We start from the raw sequence: 24,920 nt of genomic DNA, 5'->3' as shown, positions 1-24,920 counted from the left end.
CACCTTGCACATTATTTCACTGTTAGGAAATATTCCTTGATATTCATTCTTAACTGCATTTGATTTCATCTAGTTATACTCCCTTTTATCATTCATAACAGTGGCAATCTCACAATCTCATTTACACTGTTCAAACATTTCTAGTTTCTGTCCCATTCCATAGCTATTACATATCTAATTTCCACCTCCAAAACATTTTAAATGCTTGTAGAGTGATTTCTTAAGTTTACTGTCCTGAGCACATGCTAAAAATAAATTTCCATTTACGAAGTGTTCCATTCCCATCTTCAGTTAAACAGAGGGCTGCAACTTGTGAAAACATATTTCACATAAAATGAATTCATGTTGGAATCTCAGATCTAAGAACCCAATACTTCTATACTACACGTCCCTTCCCCCTTCCTTGGCCCTGACAAATAATTATTCAAAGCTATGACAAATAATTTTATATCTGGCAGAACAAATAATGCAAGTGTGTTAATTTTTGAACAAAGCAATTGTTGGTTTAGTTAAAAAAAAAATAAATTGTAGTTTATTATAAATAATTTCTATGGCTTTTGATGCATTCATGTTTCTTAATTCCTAAGACAGTGTGTATGTATATGCACACCATTACAAATCTGTTCACACTGACAGTACAACTGAGTATTTGGGGTTTCAGACATTTACTTACAGATTGCTCAGACTGGAAGATAAAGCATTTAGAAACATAATTTTTGCAGAAGAACTCAGAGCAGAAAAAGGTAAAAATAACAACTGCTCATTGGGCTATTCCCAGAATTAACTGTAATAGATAGCTCACATGCTTAAAAGGTGTTTCTGTTTCAACAACTTGTGTGTCCAACAAATATTTATACCCAAAATAGTTATTGCCAATGTGGTTTAGCCTGCTTACGTACAGAATACTGTGAGCTCGGCAGAGGCTTGGTCCTCTCCCACAATATTCTCTGCTACGCAAGAAATCCACAGTCCACTGTCCACAGATGAAACGTTCTTTATGGTTAGTGAGGCAGGATTCTTACTTGTGTCACTCTACAAATGATCAAGAAATATGGATGTGCCAAATATGGTATAAAGAAACAATGGAGAGAGGGGGGAACTATTGGCCACAGTTCAAAAGCATTTTCCATTTTCCCTTCCTTTTAGCTGTATCAAACTGCAATTAATCAAAGCATTATTTTGGTGTCTTATCCAAACAGATGCAACACACCTACAGAACCAATTGTAACCATCGGTAGCGGTGGATTTAAAGCCCAAAATGCTCATTCATTTTTCTACCATGTCACTTTCTGTTTCTCCCTTCTTTTGACACCTATCTCTCTCTACACAAATGTGGGTTGATTTTTTGCATCCATTCCCTTGCTTATCCCTCTGTTCAGTTTCATGATTGATTTCTATGGTCTATCTCTAATCTCTTTAATCTTTTTATTCCCTCCTATATTCTGTTCAGTCCTTGCTTTACTATTCCTTTTATCTCTTTCATTTACACTTAGCTTGACATGTCTTCTACTACTGCTCTCTGAGCTCTACCGTACCTTGACAACATGTCTTCTCCCTCCTCCTTAGCCAAATGTCTCTTAAAAGCTCCTTGTTATCATGGAACCTCCCACAAGAGTCCCTTCTACTAACTGAACTACTGCCCAAGTGCTGTTTTACTGTGCTTGAGCACAGGCTAGGCTAATTGAGGTAAGAATTATGATTTGCAGAAAGTTCAGTGCATTAAATGCTATATTAAATATGCAGCTATGCTACGCTGTATAAAATAAATTACAAAAATTAATTACAAAAACAAATAAAAAAGTAATTACAAAGATTTTTAAAAAATTATCAGCTAGCAAAGCTAGTTGTTAAAGCTTCTGTTAAGTGAGGTCTTTATAATTACAGCCAAATAATTACTATTTCCATACTTGAATTTTTCACAAAATGCAAGATTGTTTTATTAAAAAGGAAAGGAACCAAAACAAATTTGGAAAATGAGCAACAATTAGGATGATTGTTTAAAAAATGCCTTTTGGGATACTTATTGTACACATATGCTTTGATGCTGCACTGAACACAAGCAAATGATATGCTACACCTGTAAAACCACAGTGACTTCCAGTGGTAGACAATGGGGACATGTGGGAACACTCCTGCATACAGGATTGCAGGACCAGAATTTTAAACATTGAGATAACACCTTAAATCCACTTAAGTCAAACATCCCATTGATTTCACTGTGACACTGGGGCAGGAGGAATGGAAAAAACAACACCCCAATGCACACTTCTCCATGTACAACTCTCCAAATTACAGGGCTTCAATTGCAGGCTCAGGCTGAAACATATAACAAGAAAAATCTAACTGACATTAATGAACTTATACATCAGCATAAAAGCTGAGAGTGTGGTTAATGTTCCAGGACTGAAGAATGGTTTTCACTTTTGCTAACATTTCTCCTTGTAAAACAGGAAAGAAAACCAGACAGAAGCAGCATAGAAGGTTAAGAAAAGGGAGGCAGAAACAAAGACATTAAAGTGAGAAAAAGGAAACCAAAACCAACACTCACAGAAAAGGAAAGTTGTGAATGGCAAATGAGATTTATAAGGCACTCATTCTTCTGCTACTGAAAAGACTACTGTGCTTAACAGCTATTTTATAAGCCTCTCTCACAAAGTTATGTCAGGATAAAAAAGCTTTTCAGGAAAGCTCAAAGCAAACTGAACATGGTATTTGAAAGACAGGGAGGTTAAAAAATGAGATGATCTTACTTTTTGAATAGTATCCCACATTTGTCTTAGCTCATGACTCAACAACAAAAAAAGAAATATAAAAAAACACAACTGCATAAATTCCTCAAACTGTTTTAATTTCTTGTTCTTGTTGATAATTGATGCATTTGGGTAGTTTTACACATTAGAGAAAAGTTGAAAAATAAAACTAGAGCTCTGCAAAGCTCTTATGAAAGCTGAAAGACAGGCTAGTCAAATTCTACATAAGCCTAATGTAATGACCTCCGTGAAGAAAGTGCAGAGGTTAAGAGACCCCAGAGGTCCTGTCTCTTCCATACTGCAGGAACAGTTTTGGAAGTGCACATCACACATTTTGTACAGGCCAGAAAGCTTTAGGCAGTCTATACTCTCATGAATGCAGGGGAGCTGATGCCATAAAACTGTAAATAACAGAGGGTCTTACACAATGTAAATAACAGCAATTTAGGAGGTCAACAGCTGCATGTTGAAGACCTGTTTAAATGCTTCTTATCAACATCTCCATCAGAAAGAACTTAATCAGTATATACCCACTGCGCACACAGTCTAAGGCAGGTCCACAGAACACCAGGATCTCAGGAAACAAAATTCCCACTGTCTGGATGGGTTTATTGAGGAAACAATTTCATACATCATAAGAAAATTTTGCCATAGTAAAACCTTGACTTTGGCTTTCATGACTATCTTGTTATTTTGTTTTGTTAACGGAAAATGAAACAAACTACAAAGTAATTAATATTTGCAACAAAAGTTCCAGCACACCAAGATTTCAACCTAAAAATATAATAAAATTAGAGAGACAAAGCTTTTCTCACAATTAGATTGGACTTGTTCTCTCTATGCAGGTATTTGTGATAATAAGAAAGTACTTAAGCTTCAGTATCCTGATTCACTACATTACTTCCATGAAATTACAGCACTCTCATTTACAAAAGAATATCCAAAAACTTAAGTGCAAATCAGTTTCTCGAGGAATGAATGTTTGTGATTTTCCAAAAGCACTGCAGCAGTCACCATGGATTGAAAGTAATTGGAAATAAATGTAATCCTAACATTAATTTACTATTTCATATTTTTTATAAAAAGTTAATTAAAGTTAGAGAAAAGGCTTTATTTCACCCTTTGGCAGATGTCTCTGAATTACCACGTATTTGAATATGAGACTTACCTCATGATTTGAAACAAGATTAGTGAGCACCCAGGATACATTAGGGGGCGGCCCTCCAGTAGTATCACAGTACAATGTGATGTTCTTTCCTTCCACCACGGTGATGTTGTAACTGCTTAATTTTGCTGAGGGCAAGTCTATGATACAAGCAAAAATAAAACAAAAAACGAAAAACACCCCCTAAAAAACCCCACCACATGGATATTTGTGTTTGCCAGAAATAGATACTGCTCAGTTCTATGGGAAATGTATAAATGCAATCAAAATCACTGCTTACTTAAAATTCACTGTGGTCAGTTATTGTTCAGTAAGGAAGTACAAACAGCATTGTTGGAGATATATAAATACAGTCCTTAAGCTGCTACATAAATTTTTTTGGGCCTCCTTCATTTCACATCCAAAGGAAACATTCTAGCATACAGAAATACATTAAGCTAATTATAGAGGTAAATATTTTAGGTGGACAAATAGTAGTTAACTTCAGGTTTTAACATCCAAAAAAAAAAAGATCCCTTCATTTTTTAACACATTAAATTTAGTCTATCTCTGTTGTAGCAGTTGCAATGAAATCTCTATTTTCCAGGGACTAATTCACATTGTGGTATTCTTACTATTCTCTACTACAGTTAACATGAAAATCCCATTACCCCATGGTATCACATAAGACAGGGGTCCTCAAACTATGGCCCGCGGGCTGGATACGGCCCCCCAGGGTCCTCGATCCGGCCCCCGGTATTTACAGAACCCCCCCGCCCCCCCCCCCCCCCGCAGGGGGTTGGGGGGGGAAACCAAGCAGCCGCAGATGACCTCCTGCCACTTCATCCGTGCGCCGGCCCCCTGTTTAAAAAGTTTGAGGACCCTTGAATAAGAGATTGAAGCCTTCCCTCTCATATACAGAGCTCATAGACAGCACAGCAAAACCTAGATCTCCAAGTACAAAGTGCACAAGAGGAAAACAAGGCCCTGAACAGATCAAACCAGAGGAGAGAAAGGACAGAAGAGAGGATCAGCAACCGCACAGAGCTGCCTGCTATCCAGGGCGCTTCAGCAGACTTAGCTATTGCCCTCAAAACAGAGGGAAAGAAGAAAAGCTGCAAGATGATACCACTCACCAGTAAGCCAGCCTAGCTTTTTCAAGTGCCAGGACTCTCCCACCACTTCATATCTCATTTTTCTCATTCTTCAGCACCCAAAGCAACGGGAACTTTCAAAAGAGTAACAGCACCAATATGCTGAGTACTTCCAAAACCCCAACACATTATAGACTACTTTGGGTCTGGCCCTCTTCAAAAATATTGCCAGGAATGTCAAAAGACTTTAGGCATGCAAGACCTCACATCATATTTATTTGCATAGCAAATAATTACATAACATATTGGATATTTCTTCAGAGATACTGTACCATCATTTGGAGCTCCTACACATTGTAAGAATCCTTACCCTCAATTATGAGGCATTTCTCATCAACAATTCCAGGCAAGTTTGACTTGCAATTTATCCTCTCAGATAACAGAATTTATTCCCTTTCCGAGTCATAAGAGGTGGGTAAGAAAGAAACACATAAAATAATTGCTTTGGGATTAATTTTTCTGGTTGTATATTTTGTGTTGGTGAACTTTAATGCACAACCATTTTGGCTTCTATTTCAAGTGGTACCCAGACTGCACCACAGCAGAACACACACTAGTTGAGCTGTATTTGAAAAAAGAAGATAATAGCATAAGACATATCTAGAAAAGGTGATACACTGAACTTAGGAGTAAAGCAGTGAGACCAAGCAGCAAAACCTGTACTGACAAATATTGCATATAAAAAACTCCAATGTTCCCTAACAGAAACATATGTTCAATACATGTGTTCAGTGTAGTGTGAGACCATTTATATGAATCAGTAGCATTTTGACACCTACACAATTATAAAGATTTCTAATCCAGCTGAATTTATTCATATCTTAATTCGTTTAAATACAGGGGGTTTAGATGACCAGTTCCGTTTATATGGATGCACATTTTAAAGAACTTTGTACACAGCAAATTATATAAGCAATCAGACAATAGGTTTGCATACTTTTGTATACTGCCAGCACAGTAAGTTTATATGGTAGCATAAGAATATCACGCAAGATAGCCATGACATAATTTTCAGCTTTCTGGAGCAATGAGTTTCACAGGTATATTATCAAGGCTGCATGCAAAAGTATTTCCTTATATCAGTTCTGAAATTTGTCTCTGTTCAAATTCATTGCTCGTTCCCTGTTCTGATAGGACAAGGAAAAGAAAGTTTCTGAATTATCTTCTTAAAACCACTCTGTTTTATTTATTTTTCTCATGTCCCGTTTTTTTCAATAATCTATCCAAAGTTTTTCATACTCTTCAAAAAAGGGAGGATAGAACTTGCTACAATGAATTTTAAATTCTAACAGAGTTATGCAGTTTAGTAGATGTATTAAAAGTGTACACTAAAAAAAATGCCTTTCACTGTGTATAGATGTATAATATCTATGTTATTTCACTGCATAGAGACAATCTGTTTTCATAATGTACTGGTTTTGTATGGGATAGAGTTAATTTTCTTCACAGCAGCTTGTATGGGGCTATGTTTTGGATTTGTAATGAAAACAGTGTTAACACACCAATGTTTTAGCTATTGCTGAGCAGTGCTTCAACAGCTTTAAGGCCTCTCCTGCTTCTCACACTGTCCTGCCAGCAAGTAGGCTGGGGGTGCACAAGAAGCTGGAATGGGACACAGCCGGAACATCTGATCCCAACTGACCAAAGGGATATTGCATACCATATTATGTCATGGTCAGTAATAAAAGCCATAGGGAGGAAGGAGGAAGGGGAGAACGTTTGGAGTTGTGGCGTTTCGTCTCACCACGTAACCATTATCTGTGATAGTGATGCCTAGCTATGCATTCAATCGCCATTATCTTATTGTTGTCAACATGAAATGATTCTCTTCTTCTAGTGAAGTTAGGTTAGTCATGTATCTGTAACTTTGTATTAATGACTGTCCCCTTGAAGGAGAACTAAAAGCCTGATAAGGAGAACAACCTAACCCAGGAAGTGCCAGCAGCCAGTTAATTGCAACAAAGACAAGAAGTCAACAGAATGAGGTTGTAACTAGGGGAAATGTAAAGGCGGCAGGGGGAGATCGCAACCACCAACTCAATTCATGACTAAAAGACTCACACCCTCACCTCCCTCGGACATGTGTAGTAAATTAAAAATACACTGTAACTTTAAATCGAAGTGAGAGATATATAGACCAACAGAAAACTACCGTGCATAACAAATTATCAAGAGTATCTTTTAGGTAGAGTTTGGAAAATACATATGTATAAGTAGATTGCATAATATTATTCTTGTTCTTCTGAGGTTTGGGCTTGCTTTGTAGAATACCACCTAGCCCCCAGCTTTGTGCAAATCTGTAGTAAAGAAATACCTTCGACTCTGTGTGTTGATTAGCTCTTGCACACTGGTGTGAACAATTCCATGTTTTGGACAATAGGGTCTTGATTTCCTGGAAATGGCTAAACATCTGCTTGCCAATGAGAAGTAATGAATGAATTCCTTATTTTGCTTTTGCTTTACCTATTAAACTGGCTTAGCTGCCAGGTGGGTTAAACCATGACACGTATTCACATCAATAATGCTTTGTTCCAGGGAATAGGCAGCTCTGGATTAGAATAAGCAGTCACTTCAATTTACTCCAGCACAAATGGACACAACAAAAGGCAACGGACACACACACTCATTTATGTCACCTGAGTCTCTCTAAATATTATGTGAGGCTTTTAGAAGTAATAAACTCTAAGTAGGTGGGCTATTTACTTTCACATACCATCATTAGTGCAAACTGATGGCCGTGGACATACTAGGCCATACTCATATTTTCACACCATGCACAGCTGGGACTTCCACAATAACAAAACTAATATTTTGGCTGAAATTTTTAAAGGCTACTACAGCATTTAGCTACACAGTTGTCAATGGAAATTAATAAAAACTTATGTCTGAACTCTTGAAAGCTTTCAGTGTCCTCATGCTGTTACTTACTGTTTTCTACAGAAAACTTATACTGCCCTCAGCAGAGCCAAACTGTCACTATATCTATCAAAGAAAGGATATGACCTAATTAAGAAATAACTGAATATTAATACAAACTGTAGTCTGTAACTGATCTCTCAGCACCAAGTCAATGTTCTAGCTAATATACTACAGCAGCTTTTAGAAAAAGAGGGTCTTAAACAAGAAGAAAGGACTCCATCATTACACCCAAAATGCTATTTCAGTAGTTAACTATCTTCACACTTACAAAAAATTATCTGATTCCCAGACTGACTGAAGGAGCAACAATGGTAGCACCTCTGTGATAACATATTTAAGGGGTAAAAAATGCTGCCACAACAGCAGCTGGGACAGTGGAATGAGACTATGTGAGAGCAACAACTCTGCAGACCCCAAGGTCAGTGAAGAAGGAGAGGAAGGAGGTGCTCAAGACACTGGAGCAGAGGAGCAGAGATTCCCCTGCAGCCTATGGTGAAGACCATGGTGATGCAGGTTGTTCCTCCTGCAGCCCATGGAGGAATATGGTGGAGCAGACATTCTCACTGCAGCCTGTGGAGGACCCCACGCCGGAGCAGGTGGATGTACCCTGAAGGAGGCCCCATGGAGAGGAGCCCATGCTGGAACAGGTTTTCTGGCAGGACTTGTGACCCCACAGGGGAACCCGCACTGGAGCAGTCTGTTCCTGAAGGACTGCACCCTGTGGAAAGGATGCATGCTGGAGCAGTTCTTGAAGAACTGCAGCCCATGGGAAGGACCCATGTTGGAGAAGTTCATGCAGGACCGTCTACCATGGGAGGGACACCCCGCTGGAGCAGGGCAAAAGCATGAGGAGGAAGAAGCAACAGAAACAAAGTGTTATGAACTGTCTGCAGTCCCCATTCCCCATCCCCCTGTGCCACTCAGGGTGAAGAGGTAGAGAAGTGGGGAGTAAAGATGATCTTGGAAAGAAGGGAGGGGTGGGGGGAAGGTGTTTTTAAGATATGTTCTTATTTCTCATTATCCTACTCTGATATGATTGGCCAAGCGGAGCCTGTTTTGCCTGTGAAAGTAATTGCTGAGTGATTTCCCTCTCCTTATGTCAACCTGTGAGATTTTCATCATATTTTTTCCCCTTGTCCTGTCGAGGAGAGGGAGCGATAGAGTGGCTTTGGTGGGCACCTGGCAGCCAGCAAAGGTCAACTCGACACAGTCCTTTGTGGCGCTCAACATGGAGCACGAGGAATTTGAGATAAGGATAGTAATTGGGAGATGTAATGGGCAAAACACGGACTGAACATTGTTAGAGAGTGGAATAATTGTGGAGAATTTTTGTTGTAATTATGGTGAAAGGACAAGTGTTAGAGTATGTGTAAATTGTCCACTTTTATTGGTGTTGTGATGATGTTTTTTGATTTTGATGTGGGGAATTCTTTTTGTTGATGTAAGTGAGGCTTGTGAAGATTGTAGATTGTGTGATGGATGAATGTGCATTTTAATGATAATTTTAAAATATGTGATTCACAGAGGTGAGGGGTGGAATGTATTGGGTTTACATGGCAAAGTTTCGGTAGTGGGTTAAACTTGGCTGGCTGCCAGGTGCCCACCAAGCTACTCTATCACTCTCTCTCCTCAGCAGGACAGGGGGAAGAAAATAAGATGAAAAACTCATGGGTAAAGATAAAGGTAGTTTAATAAAGAAAAACAAAAGCCACATGTAAAAGCAAAGGAAAACAAACAAAAAAATATTCTCTACTTCCCACCAGCAGGCAATGTCCAGCCACTTCCTGGGAAGTAGAGCCTCAGTATATGTAGCAGTTGCTTTGGAAAACAAGTGTCTTAATAACTAATGCCCCCCCAACACACTTTTTCTCTTATCTTTTCTTGCTGAGCATGACATAATATGGTATGGAATATCACTTTAGCCAGTTTGAGTCAGCTGTCCTGGCTATATCCCCTCCCAACCTCTTGCCCACCCCCAGCCTACTGTCCTTTGGGGGTGGGGCAGGGTTGGAGAGACAGCATGATGCTGTGAGCACTGCTCAGCAGTAGTCAAAACATTAGTGTGTTATCAACACCCTTCTAGCTACAAATACAAAGCACAGAACTATGAGGGCTGCTATAGAGAAAGTTAACACCATCCCAGCCAGACCCAATACAATCCAGAAAAAATTAGTCTCATGTACTTTTCTGCTACTTTGGTGAGTATATTTAGCTAGCAAATATGACCAATAAAAAGACAGAAAACATCTGCAGAAACAATACATGAAAAATAAGATTACAATGCTGGGAGGATAAACAAAACTGAAAACCAGATCAAGCACCACACCAACATACACAAAACAGTTCCTTGGATTAACTAAATTGACCAGATTGGCTAGATTTACCAGCATTATTAGACTGAGATCTACAGCAACAGAAAAATCCACATGGGGCTGCAGAGACAACTGTAGAAGACAGGCCTTACACAAAAATACTAGAAGAAAAAGACCTCTTCAGTTTCAATGAGTTCAGTAATAGCAGCTCAGCGATCAAATGCTTACCAGAGGCAGCAACTAATAACTTGATATAACATCCCAAAGAATCTGATCCTGCATCCCTGTGATTAAGTGAGCTCCAGGTGATCTCCAGAAGACTAATGGACTTACAAGTGATCTTACCCCACACATAGGACATGCCTTGCTTCCAGGAATTTAACGCACCAGTGGCAATCGCAGCCATCACTTACAGAAACAGTAATGAGAACAAAGTATTTACTTCTCTTTCTAGATTTTCTAATGCTATTTACCAGCTGGAAACAAGAAAGAGGAAGGTGTAGGTGGCCACACTGTATGGATGACCACCAGCTGTGAAACGGCAAAAGTAAAGCACATCATTTCTCTACACAAAAGGCTCTACTAATACAACTGTGGTAGATGCAACTTAAAAACCTTTGACATAGTAATTAAGTGTGACTTTAAAATTTAAAAGAATCCAGCAATTTTCATCACACATAAATACATTCCAAACGCAGTTGGAAAAAATAGTGCTGCAAACATCAAACTAATTGATTGACACTTTTAATATTGTTCTTGGAAAGGATCTTCTAGTTATAGAACACACCTAATTATAATTGTCAACAACAGAAATCACAAAGTTGATGGCATCTAAATTGTAACTGGCCTTTAATCAGCTCATTAATGAACAGATTTAGCAGGGGAAGGGGACAGAATTTTGAGCAACACAGAAGAGCCAGGGGATGCCAATTTATTAGGAACCAACAGGGAAACACATGTGAAATGCCTCAAAGGAATTAGAGTGTGTTCCTCTAAATAGGTGACATGGTTGATAGCCCTGCTGAAGTGCCTCTATACCAATGCATGCGGCATAGGTAACAAACAAAAGAAGCTGGAGGGGCAAGGGTTTCCCTCTATGTAAAAAAAAAATAATAAAAAAAATGGATTGACCACACAAAGCTGTTTTGAAAAACAGTGATGAAAAGGTCAAGATCTTATGGGTAAAAAATTAGGGGTCATGCCAACAAGGAACCTCGTGGTTGGTGTTTACTACAGGACCCCCAATCAAGGGGAGCCTGTTGACAAAGCATTCTTACGTCAACTACAGGAAGCATCGTGCTCGAAGGCCCTGATCTGCCAGGGGACTTCAATCACCCTGACATCTGCTGGAAAAGCAGCACAGCGAGCTGTAAGCAGTCCAAGAGACTCTTGGAGTGCATCGAGGATAATTTCTTAATCCAGGTGATAGACAGCCCAGCCAGAGGAGAACCATTGCCAGACCTGTTGCTAGATTAACTAATTAGAGGGGTCAAGACTGGTGGCAGCCTGGGCTGTAGTAATAATACCCTGGTGGAATTTACAGTCTTGAGGGATATGGGCCAAGTGAAGAGTAAAGTCAAGACCCTGGATTTTAGGAGGGTAAGCTTTCAGCTGTTTAAGGAATTAGTGCGGGGAACCCCCTGGGAAACTGCCCTTGGGGATAAAAGGAGCTGAACAGAGCTGGCAGCTCTTTCAGGACATTTTTCTTAGAGCACAAGAGCTCTCGATTCTCATGTGTAAGAATTGGAGCAAGGAAGGCAGGAGACCAGCATGGCTCAGTAAGGACCTCCTGCTCAAAGTACGGTGCAAGAAGGAAACGCATAAGAAGTGGAACCAGGGATGTGTATCCTGGGAAATATATAGGGGCGCTGCCCAGATGTGTAGGGATGTGATCAGAAAAGCTAAGGCACAGTTGGAGCTGAATATGGCAAGGGATGAGAATAATAATAATAAGAGCTTCTAGAGGTATGTTGGGAAAAAAAAAAAAAAAAAAGCAAGATTAAAGAAAATGTACTATCCCCTGATAAAAAAGACAGGAGAACGAGTAAAAACCGACATGGAGAAAACTGAGGTAGTCAGCATTTTTTTTGCCTCATTTTTCAATGGCAATTGCTCTTCCCACATTTCTTGAGTCCCTGAATCTCAAGGCAGATACTGGGAGAATGAGCTCCCTCCCATCGTAAGAATAGATCAGGTTCAAGACTACCTGAGGAACCTGAACATACACAAGTCCATGGGACTGAATGATATCCATCCCAGGGTCCTGAGGGAATTGGCTGATGCCACTCACTAAGCCACTCTCAGTTATATTTGAAAAGTCATAGCAGTCAGGTGAAGTCCCCAATGACTGGAGAAAAGGGAAATATCCCACTCATTTTTAAAAAGGGTAAAAAAGAAGACCCTGGGAACTACCAACCAGTCAGTCTCACCTCTGTTCCTGCTAAAATCATGGAATATATACTCCTGGAATATATCTCAAAACATATGGAACGTAGGGAAGTGATCAGAAACAGCTAACAAGGCTTCACCAAGGGCAAGTTGTGCCTGAATAATCCAGTGGCCTTCTATGATGGAGTTATATCAATGACATAGATAGTGGATTGAGTTCACCCTCAGCAAATTTGTAAACGACACCAACCTGAGTGGTGCAGTTGATGCCCTAGAGAGAAGGGATGCCATCTAGAGGGACCTTGTCAGGCGGTAGAGGTTGGCCACATATGAACCTCGTGACGTTCAACAAGGCCAAGTGCAAGGTCCTGAACCTGGGTCAGGGCAATCCTCAATATCAGTATAGACTAGGGGATGAACTGATTAAGAATAGCCCTGTGGAGAAGGACTTGGAGATACTGGTGGATGAAAAACTGCACATGGGCCAGCAATGTGCACTTGCAGTCCAGAATGCCAATTGTATCCTGGGCTGCATAAAAAGAAACGTAGCCAGCAGGCTGATGGATGTGACTCTCCCCCTCTACTCTGCTCTCGTGAGACCCCATCTGGAGTACAGCTTCCAGTTCTGGAGTCCCCAGTACAGGAAAGACATGGACCTGCTAAAGTGAGTCCAGAGAAGGTGCCAAAAAAATGGTCAGAGGGCTGGAACACCTCTCCCATGAAGAAAGGCTGAGAGAGTTGGGGTGGTTCAGCCTGGAGAAGACTCCAGAGTCATCTTATTGCAGCCTTTCACTACTTAAAGGGGTCTTATAAGAAAGACAGAGAAAGACTTTTTACCAAGGCCTGTAGTGACAGGACAAGGGGCGATGGTTTTAAACTGAAAGAGGGTAGATTTAGATTGGACATAAGGAAGACATTTTTTATGATGAGGGTGGTGAGACACTGGAATAGGTTGCCCAGAGAAGCTGTGGGTGCCCCATCCCTGGAAGTGTTTAAGGTCAGGTTGGACAGGGCTGCCCCATCCCTGGAAGTGTTCAACGCTAGGCTGGATGGGGCTTTGAGTAACCTGGTCTAGTGAAAGATGTCCCTGCCCATGGCAGGGGTGTTGGACTAGATGATCTTTAAAGGTTCTTTCCAACCCAAACTATTCTATGATTCTAAGTTTCTCACTGAAAGTCATGAGATCTACAGGGCACGAGGACAGATGTGCAGGTCAGTAGGTCTGGACAGACTGGCACATCAGATCACCCAAGAAACCTACTTCACCAGACAGAAAAGCCCTCTAGGAAAATTGGAGTGTCTTATGCATGTTGCTTTTTTTTTACTATTGATTGTGCAGGACCGAAGATGAGCATCCCCTTTTCCTATGGCTCTGCTCTACGAGATACTCTCCAGGGATGTCATCAGGGAAGCCTTAGCTTGTCTTACAAATGTTACTGATTTCCTTCTACTTTCAGGCAGAACAGAAAACATTTGTATAACAGATATCACAACCACTATCTGGTACATATCTTCAAAGTGGTAAGCACTGTAACCAATAAATCCTCACAGTTTGTCCTCCATGAGATACATATTTCTATTATTCCTGTTTTGGGGGCAGCAAAAAGAGTTCTGCATGGCTTGCTGATTTGCCCAGCAATGCAGGCAGGATCTTTGTCAAAGTCACAATTAGGAGTTGGGAGGGACTGCTAGCCCTTGCCACCAAACAATAGAGCCTCTTGACTTATATCTCTCTTCTAGCTACAGGATAAATGGTGGCTATAAAGCAGACCACTGTGTCATGGACACATTTGCACTGTCTGCTGCTCAGATTATGTGTCCTGTCATAAAGAATGATGAATTTATGGCCTCTCAGTCTGCTGTGAGTTCTGCGTTACAATCATTTGACACATGTTGGGGTTGCGATTGTGAAAGTTGCCTGTTTACAATTTTCATTGGCATTATCACAGCTAGTTGTTTTAAAAGCAACCCTTGAGCTTCCTGATGTTCGACTTGTTGCAAAATATTCTGAAGCCAATCAATCAAGTTAGTATTAAAGTTAGTGACTCTCTAGGACCCTGCAAGACTGTGGCAAGACTCCCGCATCCGGACTGCCTTAATAGCCATCTCATTCATTTGCAAACAGTTGTCCCTGGGATACCTTGCCTGAGTCACAGAATCGGCACAGTTAATTGCTCCAGCCAACTGCTCATAGTTAACAGCAATTCCCCGATTAAGGTTTTCAGTCAAGACCACTACACATAGCTCACAAATATCAAATAACCACATCATAGACTGTATCAGTTAGTACCATACAAAGCAATAACTTACAATCATGCAGTGTGAGTGTATAAGGCTCTGCCATCACTTCAAGAAGGGACATAGCAAATGTATTATAAATCCTCCCTTCCCGCACTGCTTTGCTTAACCCTTTAACAGCCTCGTATTGCACAGGCTGCCACTCTGCAGGTTGATTTGTCTGACAAAATACTGAACATGCCCTAGCGACTCCCAAAACCCATCACTTAAGTGTTTCCCACTTGCATTCCTGCCACCAATCCCTCAGACCCCCTTTCACCCTCCCCAAAAATACAATCAATGCATCAGGAGAGACAAGGGGGTGGGGGAAAGGTCTAGCTCCTTTTCCAGATCTATAGGACCTGGATCAAAAGGTTTATCAGTGTCAATAAAATCATTGTCCGAGTTGTCCTGTTCCCGTGCTTGCTCCTGTGTTGTGAGGGTCGCTGCAGTCAGTGACAGAAGCTTTGGGGGCAGAGGAGGTGTGGACGGAATCGCCATCGCTGACGGTGTCTTGAGAAGAGTCACGCTGTCGGTGGAATTTACAGCTTCCTCTGGTTTAGCACCGTTAGTAGAATTAGTCCACACTTGGCAAAGAGTAGTCAGAATTTGCCACCAAGGTGCTAAATGCATTCCCGACACGGAGTTCCCCTCTGCGGCAGCATCATACAATTGTCTGCTGACCGCTTTAATTTCTTTCAAAGTCTCTAAAGTTTCTTGACTGCTCGCCTGTCTCAATGAGTACAGGTTTCTAAAGCTTCTTAAAATTTCTTCAAATATTTAAAATCTCTAAGGTTTCTTGGCTGCTCACCTGTCTCGATGCATACAGGCGTTATCCTCGGGGTTTAGGTTGTCCGCCTGGTCCAGACAGCAAGACACTCGTTCAGCCAAGCCGTCTCCTCCGGAACGCAGCCCTCTTCCACGAGCTGTCTTTTTTATCAACCTGTTCCGTCCTTATTCTTCCAAGGCTTCGGAACACCACCATAGGGGTCACCATTTGAGGAGACTGAGGCACGGACTCCCTGATCTGACTAGAAGACCCTTTATGAGTCCATATACGTCTCTTTCTGGGGACGAAGCCTGATTCCCCGTTACAGATTTCCCACAGCTCACCTCTCAACTCCGGAGGGATTTATGGCCGGCTCCTGCTTCCTTTCAGCAGATCATTCAAAGTTCTGTGGGATTTGCTGCATGTCGCTCAGTTAGGCGATTCGAGAGCCCTTCAGGTTAGACCCTTAAACGGATCACGTCGGGGTCACCAATTTGCGGCGAATGAAGAGACGGGACGCAGCTTGATGCAAGCAAATGTCCATTTATTAGTGATTTTCTTACAAATATATACGTTTCTACCTTCTACATATTACACACTGATTGGTTAAATCTTAAGCGTAAAAAACACTGATTGGTTGATATTTAAGGCACACCGTTAGAACAATAGATACTTACTAGTTTATCTTGACATAGCAATAATTTCTATTCCAAGGTTAGGGAGTTTCTTTCTACGCGGCTTTCTTGATTACATATCGGCGCCATCCGTTCCCTTATCTGGCTACTTGTTTCTCTGTCCGTCTGGTTGCCTCCTCAACTGTGACGGCTCAGGGGTCTGCAGTTAGCTTGTTCCATTGCTCCCAGGGCTTGTGCCCTACAAGTTCTAACAAGTCTCTATTCATCAGGCTATCAGTACTTGGACTCTTGTCCTTGAGGCCTTGTCCTACATCAATGGACCTCTAAGCCCTCAAAAGCAGATTCCCAGGTAACACTGCTAAGTAGCTCCCAGAGTAGCTTAAAGATCTCTTGAAATCCAGGATAACAACTCTGCTGACCTTTTTTCTCATTATACCAAAAATTTTAAACTCAGCCATTTCATGATCACTGTGGCCAAGACAGACACCTACTATGATGTCTCCTATGAGTCCTCTATTCACAAACAAAAAGTCTAGGAGGGCATCTTCCCTAGTTGGCTCACTGAGTACTTGTGAAAAGAATTAATCTCCTACAAACTTCAAGAATTTCCCAGATCTGCTTGTCACAGCAGTACGGTATTCCCAGTTGATGTCTGGGAAGTTGAAATCTCCCATAAGGACAAGGGCTACCAGATCAGAGATTTCTCCTAATTGCCTATAGAATAACTCATCAGTGTTAACATCGTGGCTGAGTGATCAGTAGTGGACACCCACTATGACATCAGCTTTGTTTTCCATCCCCCTAATCCTCACCCAGAGGCTCTCAACCACATCATCCCTAACTGTAAGGGCTGTACAGCCAAACCTCTCCCTGACATACAGTGCAACTCCTCCACCTTACCTGTCCTTTCTATGCCTCCTGAACAGCCTGTAGCCTCCATCCCAGCATTCCAGTCATGGGACTCATTCCACCAAGTCTTGCTAATACAATTGATATCATAGCTCTGGGAACTAACCAACACTTCCAGTTCTTCCTGCTTGTTCCTTATACCATGTATGTTGGTGTATAAGTGTTTCAGATACACTCCTGAGCCCTCCATGCTCCCTGGAGCACTGTAAATGTTCCATTAGCATTGCCACCCTCAGGTTGTTCCATGTCAACCCTTGGCTTACCTACTGCATTCCTGTTGGTATCCCCTTCCTCTATCGATTCTAGTTTAAAGCCCTCTCTTGATCAGCCCGGCCACCTTACACCCAAAGATGCATTTTCCCCATCAGGACAGGTGGATCCCATCAGGCACCATCATACCTTGTGCCTCAAAGGCTCTTCCATGCTTTAAAAACCCAAAGTTTTGGCAGAGGCGCCAATCCTGGAGCCAGATATTGATGTCTTGGGCATACCTGTTTCTTCTAAAGTCTCCCCCCATTACTGGGCGGATTGAGGAAAACACTGCCTGTGCTCCTGATTTTTTTAGCATTCTTCCCAAAGATCTGAAATCTTTTTTAATCGACCTCAGACTTTTTGTTGCAACATCATTAGTACCCACATAAAAGAGCAGGAATGGATAGTAGTCTGAAGGTTGTGTTAAGTTCTTCAGTCTTGTGGTGACATCCCTATTTGGGCCCCAAGGAGGCAGAAAACTTCCTTGAAAAGAGGGTCCGGCCTGCAAATGGGTGCTTCCATTCCACACAGGAGGGAGTCACCTATGACTATAACTTGCTGTTTCTTCTTGGCACTGGTCTTAATTCAGCTCTTGTTGTGAGGGGTTCATCTTTCTGATCTTGGCAAGACTGTTTGCATAGGTTCCTCCTCTATCTCATGTGCTTCATCTACCATACCCAGGGTCTTGTACCTATTCTGTAAGGGTATCTTAGAGGGTAAGGAGGGTTAAATCTTAGGTTCTTTAGTGTGATGTGGAATGTAGATAAGCTTTCAGCTCTTTATAAACATTTCAAACTTACTGAAGCAAGGTTAAAAACAAGAACGAAAAATAATTAATAAATTGTTGGCCACAAGCTGGAACCAATGTTGTCAGGTTCATACATTCATGTACAGTTTTTATTTAACATTTTATGTACATGTGAAATGCCTTTTATGTTTGATTGTCAAGTAGTCATTTGTGTTTGTTCCTTTGTATTATTTTTTCTTTGACCTTTTTTAAAAGCGTGATTTCTCATATTTTATTTTTGGTTTTTTTTAGGTTTTGTTTTATTTAATAAGATTCTACTGGATGTGTAAATGAAATAAAGAAAAGATGAGAGAGGGGCTGTTGAACTTATTTATGAAAGTTGCATGTTGCACACTAGGGAGTGGACAGCATTCTTACCCAATGAAGTGCCACCTCCCTTGGACTTCTCATTTAGGCATTGGTTGTGTTTGGAGAACTCTAGAAGTACATTCAAATCTGTAGCTGATTTTGCAACAGCAGGGTAATGTCAAACTCTAATGCAGCTATAAAACTCAAGAAAGTCCAGAAATAAACTATCACACTCTTTTATATTGTCTTGTTCTTACTGTGTCTTCAAAATTACATTGAGAAGAAATTATGTTGTTTGACATTTTATTTTCTGTTTGAATTTAACTGGAAAGATGTTGCTTTTTATAAATAGTATTTATCAAAGATTAACTGCAAAGTTGCTTTTATTTTATTACATTAGAGGCTCTGGAAAACTCTTCTACATGTTTAATCTGAATGTGTGTGTAATTCTATTGATTTCAATGGGAATACTTGCATACTTAAAGTTAACTTCTTTTATGTTTTCAGAATATGTCCTTAAATCCTAAAGCAGTAAATTGCAGAGTTGGCCCTGCAAATCTTATTTATGTATGTGGCTGTATTGGGTCTGGCTAAGCCCCATAGCAGCCCTCCTAGTGCTGTGCTTGTATTGGTGTTTTGTATTGTATTGTATTGTATTGTAGAAAGGTGGCAATAACACACCAGTGTTTTGGCTACTGCTGAGCATCAAGGCTGCCTCTCCAACATTCCCCCCTTCACCACCAGGCTGGGGGTGGGCAGGATCTTGGGAGGTGACATAGCCAGGACAGATGACCCAAAGTGACCAAAGGGATATTGCATACCATATGATGTCTGCTCAGATATAAAAGCTAAGAGAGAGGAGGAGGAAGGGGGGGAATTTATTATTTACATTTGTCTTCTGGAGCAACCGCTTACATGTACTGAAGCCCTGCTTCCCAGGAAGTGGCTGAACATCACCTGCTGATGGGAAGTAGAGAATAACATCTTTTGTTTTCCTTTGCTTCTGCATGCAGCCTTTGCTTTTGCTTTATTAAACTGCCTTTATCTTGACCCACAAGTTTTTTTTCAGTCTTGTTTTCTCCCTCCCTGTTCTGCCAAGGAGGTGAGTGATAGAGCCGCTTGGTGGGCACCTGGCATCTAGCCAAGGTCAACCCACCACAGTGGCTCCATTGACTTTACCAGAAAGATTATGGAGAGTATGAATTGTATGCATAAAGGGGGCAATACTGTGTGTTAGTGCTTTTGGGTTTTGAACCACTGTCATCACTTACACGTCCAGTTAGGCAGTACTTACTCAATACAGTCCATACTTTTGGGTAAGGGTACAAATCTTTAGTAGGCTAAAATGCTGAGTCTGATCCAAGAGCAAGAATAGCATATTATACTGTTGGTCCTGCAGACTATATACTTACATGCATACTTAACTGTTCAGAGGAGAGTACTAAGTGAAGTTAAACAAAGGCACAAGCATTTTGCAATAACAGGGACTACATTTAGACATAATGTTAGAAATTAATTTTCATGCTATTTACCTATCCAGTCTTTATCATTTTATCTTTTTGATTTATGAAATTGTTATAAGAAAGATGATGGTTGTTGGTGGGATATTTTTTAACAGAAAGTTAGTTACAAAAACTAACAGCAAAAGTCTGAGATAAATCTATATATTTCTATTAATTTTTATTACATTTCTGATATTTGGTTTGATTATAATTCCTTACAATTATGTTCAGTAAAAAGGAAGAGATGGTATTGCCTTGTTTCTTTTGAGATTGCTTTTCATTGTTTTAGCTTTTTTAATTCCATCATTTTCACTCTTCCATTGAAACATTCTTGTCTATTTATTATTTTTTGCAGCAATTTTTTTCAGCGTACACTGTCCTTCTCTTTCTGCAGTACTGTATATTGTATCTTTTTTTTCCTTCTGTCCTGATTCTTGTTCTTTCTCCATAAACTTATTCTTGCTTCACCTTTTAAGACTAGTACTCCTTTGACTTTTTCCTTATGTTCTCTGCAGTCTCTCACATCCAAACTCTTTCTTCCTGCTGTGCTCAAGTTTTGGGGATCTCTTTATTAGTAAAAAATATGTCCATATTTGCATTCTTCTGGGCCGGTACAGTGAGATATTTCCTGCAATTGATTAGGGAAGGAGATCTGCAGGTGCTACAGTGCTTTCTTCCCTTCTCCCAAATCTGTCCTAAAGATGTGTTCTCCTCCCCATATTAAAGAAGAGAGCAGAGCTGTAAGTCTAGTGATGACCTAGGAATCATGGTGTCTTTGGTCACCCTGCACATAGCATGGTGATTTGAGGACCAATGTCAGCAATTAAGGATATCCATCATAGTCACTCATTGAAATTAGATGTCAATGAGTGTTCTGCTGTTCCTCAGAAAAATATTGGGAATGTCTGCCTTTTTTTCCTCCCTAAGTCTATATGGACATGGTCTTTTTTTTACAGAGATAACAACTTTCTCTTCTGCTCACCAGTTCTCCTTTAACTTTCTTTTAATTTTTTTTTCAGACTTTTTGCTTATCAATAAATCTCTCCCCCTGTTTAAATAACTTCTGATGCCACTGGGCTGATTCTAAATCAATAATGAATCATTTAGATCAGCAATATGTGAAGTAAAGTCAGTGAAGGTACATGGAGCATAAATTGGACCTTGAGCAGTGCTTGACACAGTAGTCCAGATTCCAGTCTTATATTATGCTGAAATAAAGTTGACATAATTCAGTTATGTATTCATTTTTGTTTTGGCAGGGAAAAGACAAACTTGCAGAGTTGGGATTTGACAGATGACTTTTGAAACATTTAATTTTATTAGGCAGTTCTTTCTGATTCATAATATTTATATGCATAAATGTGAACAGCTACTGATTTGGGATTTTGACACAATTTTTAAAATTTATTTTGCACCACTTCGCAGTTCATCTTTATGGTATAGGAGTAAGTAAGGTTGAACTTTCAATAGTTTAGCATGTACCAACATGGTATTTTAGATTTTATGTAATCATGGAGGTAAATTTAATAAAACACAACAGATATATGCACCACTGAAATGCATATGTCACCGAAATCTGGAATCAAACCTCTTAACACCAATGTAGTTTTAAGAAGCAGGCACTCCTTTATTGCAGCGCTGGGTGCTCAGTGGCATCTCCACAAATCAAGCACACCTGTGTAGATTTCATCGTTACATTTATACACAAAATTACAAGGTCTTACACTCCCAGTTACAATGATTGGTTAGTAATTTGCATATAATTATAATATCTGCTGTGTCATCCTCTTCTGTTACTATGCTTGCGCAGGGGAAGGGTCTTCACCTGGGAAAAGGTCCTGACCTGTGGGCATGATTTTTAGTATTATAATGAAGGTAGTTCACTTCAGGACACCTTAAAAGTAAGTTTTGTTGCCAAGTTGGACGGCTGGATATCGGCCTTGCCAAGCTGTCTAATAACTCATCCTATACACAATAGAACCTAGGTGCTCTGGTTATGGTCTAGAGAGTAAGGTTATTATGATCTATAGAATAAGGACTTCAAGTAACACAGTCTCGGATAACAAGCAGCACAGCAACTTATACATCATTGGTTAATAAGTGCTAACCTAATTCTGACATGGAGGTTAACTCCTTAAAATCAAGATGCTCCTATAGCTGTTTCACAAACACAAAATGTAGGAAGATTCAGTAAAACTTTAAGACAATTTGCAACACACACATATATATATTAAAAAATACATAATATTCTTACATTTTTTATTAGTTCTTTTTATATTAGCCGTTCAGTGCACTATTACTTAATGCAAATATTCACAGAAACTTATGGATTACAGCACATGTTTTGTTGCCAATTATGTCTCAATGCATATGTTTAATGATTGATGGAAGAAGACTATGTGTTCCTAAAATTTTTTCTTTTCAGTATGTGGAAAAAGCCTCTTAAAGCTAAGGGAGCTAAACTAACATGGAGATTATAGTACCCGCTAGCTCCTGTTTTTCAGCTTGATTGTAAATGGCATTGCTTATAACTGTAGAGATTCTGATCTGCCCAAATGATGTTGGTTTACAAAGGGCTCAGTTAAAGAATTCCTGACCTCTCTAAACTGAGACTCAAACTAAGAATCATGCAGGAATCATTTACATGGTAAAAGTTGCTGAGCATTCAGGATTTTATATTAAAAAGTTTTTATACTGCTTCACTGAGCAGTAGTCTATGAAATGTTTAAAGGCAGAGGTGTTGTTTTTTAGTTTGCCAGACATGAAACTAAAATAAATGCATATATCTAATGTTCTACAAGAAGGGGCTTATTTATGCTAGAATTTACTTTAAGTTGACATTTAATATATTCAGAGAAGAACTGAGACAAGCTGTTGAGCAGTTTGACAGGTGGATTAACTTTCAAATGGTTTGTAAAGTTGGAAGCCATTATTAGACAAATAAAAAGTCTTCTTTCTGAAACCTTTCTAATCCAGCCCTCCTTTTCCTGTTGTATATTTAATATTCACAATAATTTGAAAATTATTCATGGATTGAGCAGCTAAATATTTTGTTCAGTTTTGTTTCAAAAAAATAACCTAAAAGCTTACCTGAAGCTTTTTCCTTTCCTTTATTCTTGTTCTTCACAGTCCTCTGGCTTCTTTCAAATTTTCAGTTGATCTGTCTTTCCTTCTCTTCTGGTTTTTTTTTTGTTCAATATCCTCTTATCTGATGTGCTGTAGGCTCTCTTCCCCATAGGGTACAAATGTGCATGGTCTCTAAATATCTTTTTGAAGGGCTTTGCCATGGTTATGTGATGGTGTAAGGTATTCCAGAGTATAATGTAGGCCCACATTGTGCCAGATTTAGTCATCTGATCTCTGAAGCAAGCATTCATGGATCGTTGGAAGTGCTGAGAACTATAAATACAGCATTATAGGGAGCACAGAGAACATTGGTACTATGTATTCCACACATTACACTGTCCATTTCATTGTTCCACTTCAATGGAAATGTGTATGATGAAACTTTGAAGCTGGTTTCCATTTATTCTAGTTCTCTTTTGTGTGTATAAATACAATCTGCTATGAAAATAGAAATAGATTCAGTAATTGAAAGTAGATATAGCTATTTTTTTACACAAGCATCTAAGTTGTATGGTCAGACTTGTAGAAGAGGTTTCTGTCTTTTAATGAAACCTCAGGGTTAACTGGAAGATATTCATATTTATACATTAGAAATCATTGTTTCAGAAATTTAGCCATTCATCAAAAAAGATAGATTGAAAGAGTCCACATTAGGGTATATATTTCTTTGATATGGACATGCAATTTCCTTCTAATTTTAGCAACAGCTGATAGCATCCTTCAGTGATTCTGTATATATTTTTGCAACTGCAAGGACTCAGTGTAGTGGATAAGCACATGTCCTGGCTTGCAGTAGAGTCACAGGCAATATTGATCCGAACTGTTTTCATTTCAAAGAGGGCAATCCCCTGTAAATCCCAGGGACAGCAACTCAGTAGTGTTACTGAGCTCAATTTTATTACTAAATTATGGCTCAATTTTAAATGAAAGACTCCCCTCATCACATATACATTTTAACTGTAGCTTCTTTCGTTGGCTGGAATGATAAGAACTACCACTTAGTCATGGCCTTCTTGTGATGATTTCGATGGTCTTCCTTTCCTATACATCAGCATTTTTTTCCCTTGGGAGTTGAAATAATCTCTTTCCAGGTAAAGAGTCACACTTTATCACTCTTAATCTCCATGTTTAAAAAAAGGGTGAAGTTCCATAAGCTTCTTCAAAAGGAAGAGTAAAATTTATCATAATTGCTTTTCCTTCCTAAAGAGGTTGCCAAGTTTCCATTCCCTGTTGCTACATCATACTTCATTGGAATCCAGATATATGTATAAACCTCTTGCTGTTAAAGTAAAATACCCTGAGATCCAGGTGAAGTTGTTACTTTTTATTTGGAGGTGATGGCATTGGATCTAAGAGCTCATGTTCCTAACTATGGAGCTCTAACATTTTTTGTTCCTAGGTTCTGAACTTTGCCCAAGCTGAGGGCAGTTGTAACCACTAATGATTTGTAGATAGCCCACATGATATCAGTTTGATTAGTGATTGCCAGAGAACAGATACTCGTGCCAGGAAATGGCAGCTTTTGGCAGACTGAGCAGAGAGGCCGAGGATTGATGGCATAAAGTTACCCGCCTCCAAGGCACGACCACCCCTCACCAAGCATGCGCTTTCTATTTCTTATCAACCATGTCTTTAAATGAAAGTGAGAGAAGTTTACACCAATCAATAATGAAAGAATGTGTGACTA

At 39.8% G+C, this 24,920-nt stretch overlaps 2 protein-coding genes across 3 annotated transcripts in view; one reads left to right on the top strand and one right to left on the bottom strand.

Annotated features, from left to right (window-relative positions):
* Positions 1-24,920, top strand: part of LOC119140817 (BDNF/NT-3 growth factors receptor-like) — a 246,231-nt gene that overhangs the window by 165,535 nt on the left and 55,776 nt on the right. The gene's annotated exons all lie outside the window — the stretch shown is intronic.
* Positions 1-24,920, bottom strand: part of LOC119140793 (BDNF/NT-3 growth factors receptor-like) — a 62,795-nt gene that overhangs the window by 1,024 nt on the left and 36,851 nt on the right. Inside the window, exons 5-6 of the mRNA XM_037372386.1 lie at positions 3,919-4,055; positions 900-1,032 (exon numbers count right to left, since the gene is read on the bottom strand). Coding sequence (XP_037228283.1) covers positions 900-1,032; positions 3,919-4,055 — 270 coding nt within the window. The remainder of the gene's footprint in view (positions 1-899; positions 1,033-3,918; positions 4,056-24,920) is intronic.

The sequence above is a fragment of the Falco rusticolus genome, chromosome W (assembly GCF_015220075.1).
Source record: "Falco rusticolus isolate bFalRus1 chromosome W, bFalRus1.pri, whole genome shotgun sequence".
Taxonomy (NCBI): Eukaryota; Metazoa; Chordata; class Aves; order Falconiformes; family Falconidae; genus Falco; species Falco rusticolus.
Note: the sequence above shows the minus strand (reverse complement) of the source record. Positions and strands in the feature narration are given on the sequence as shown.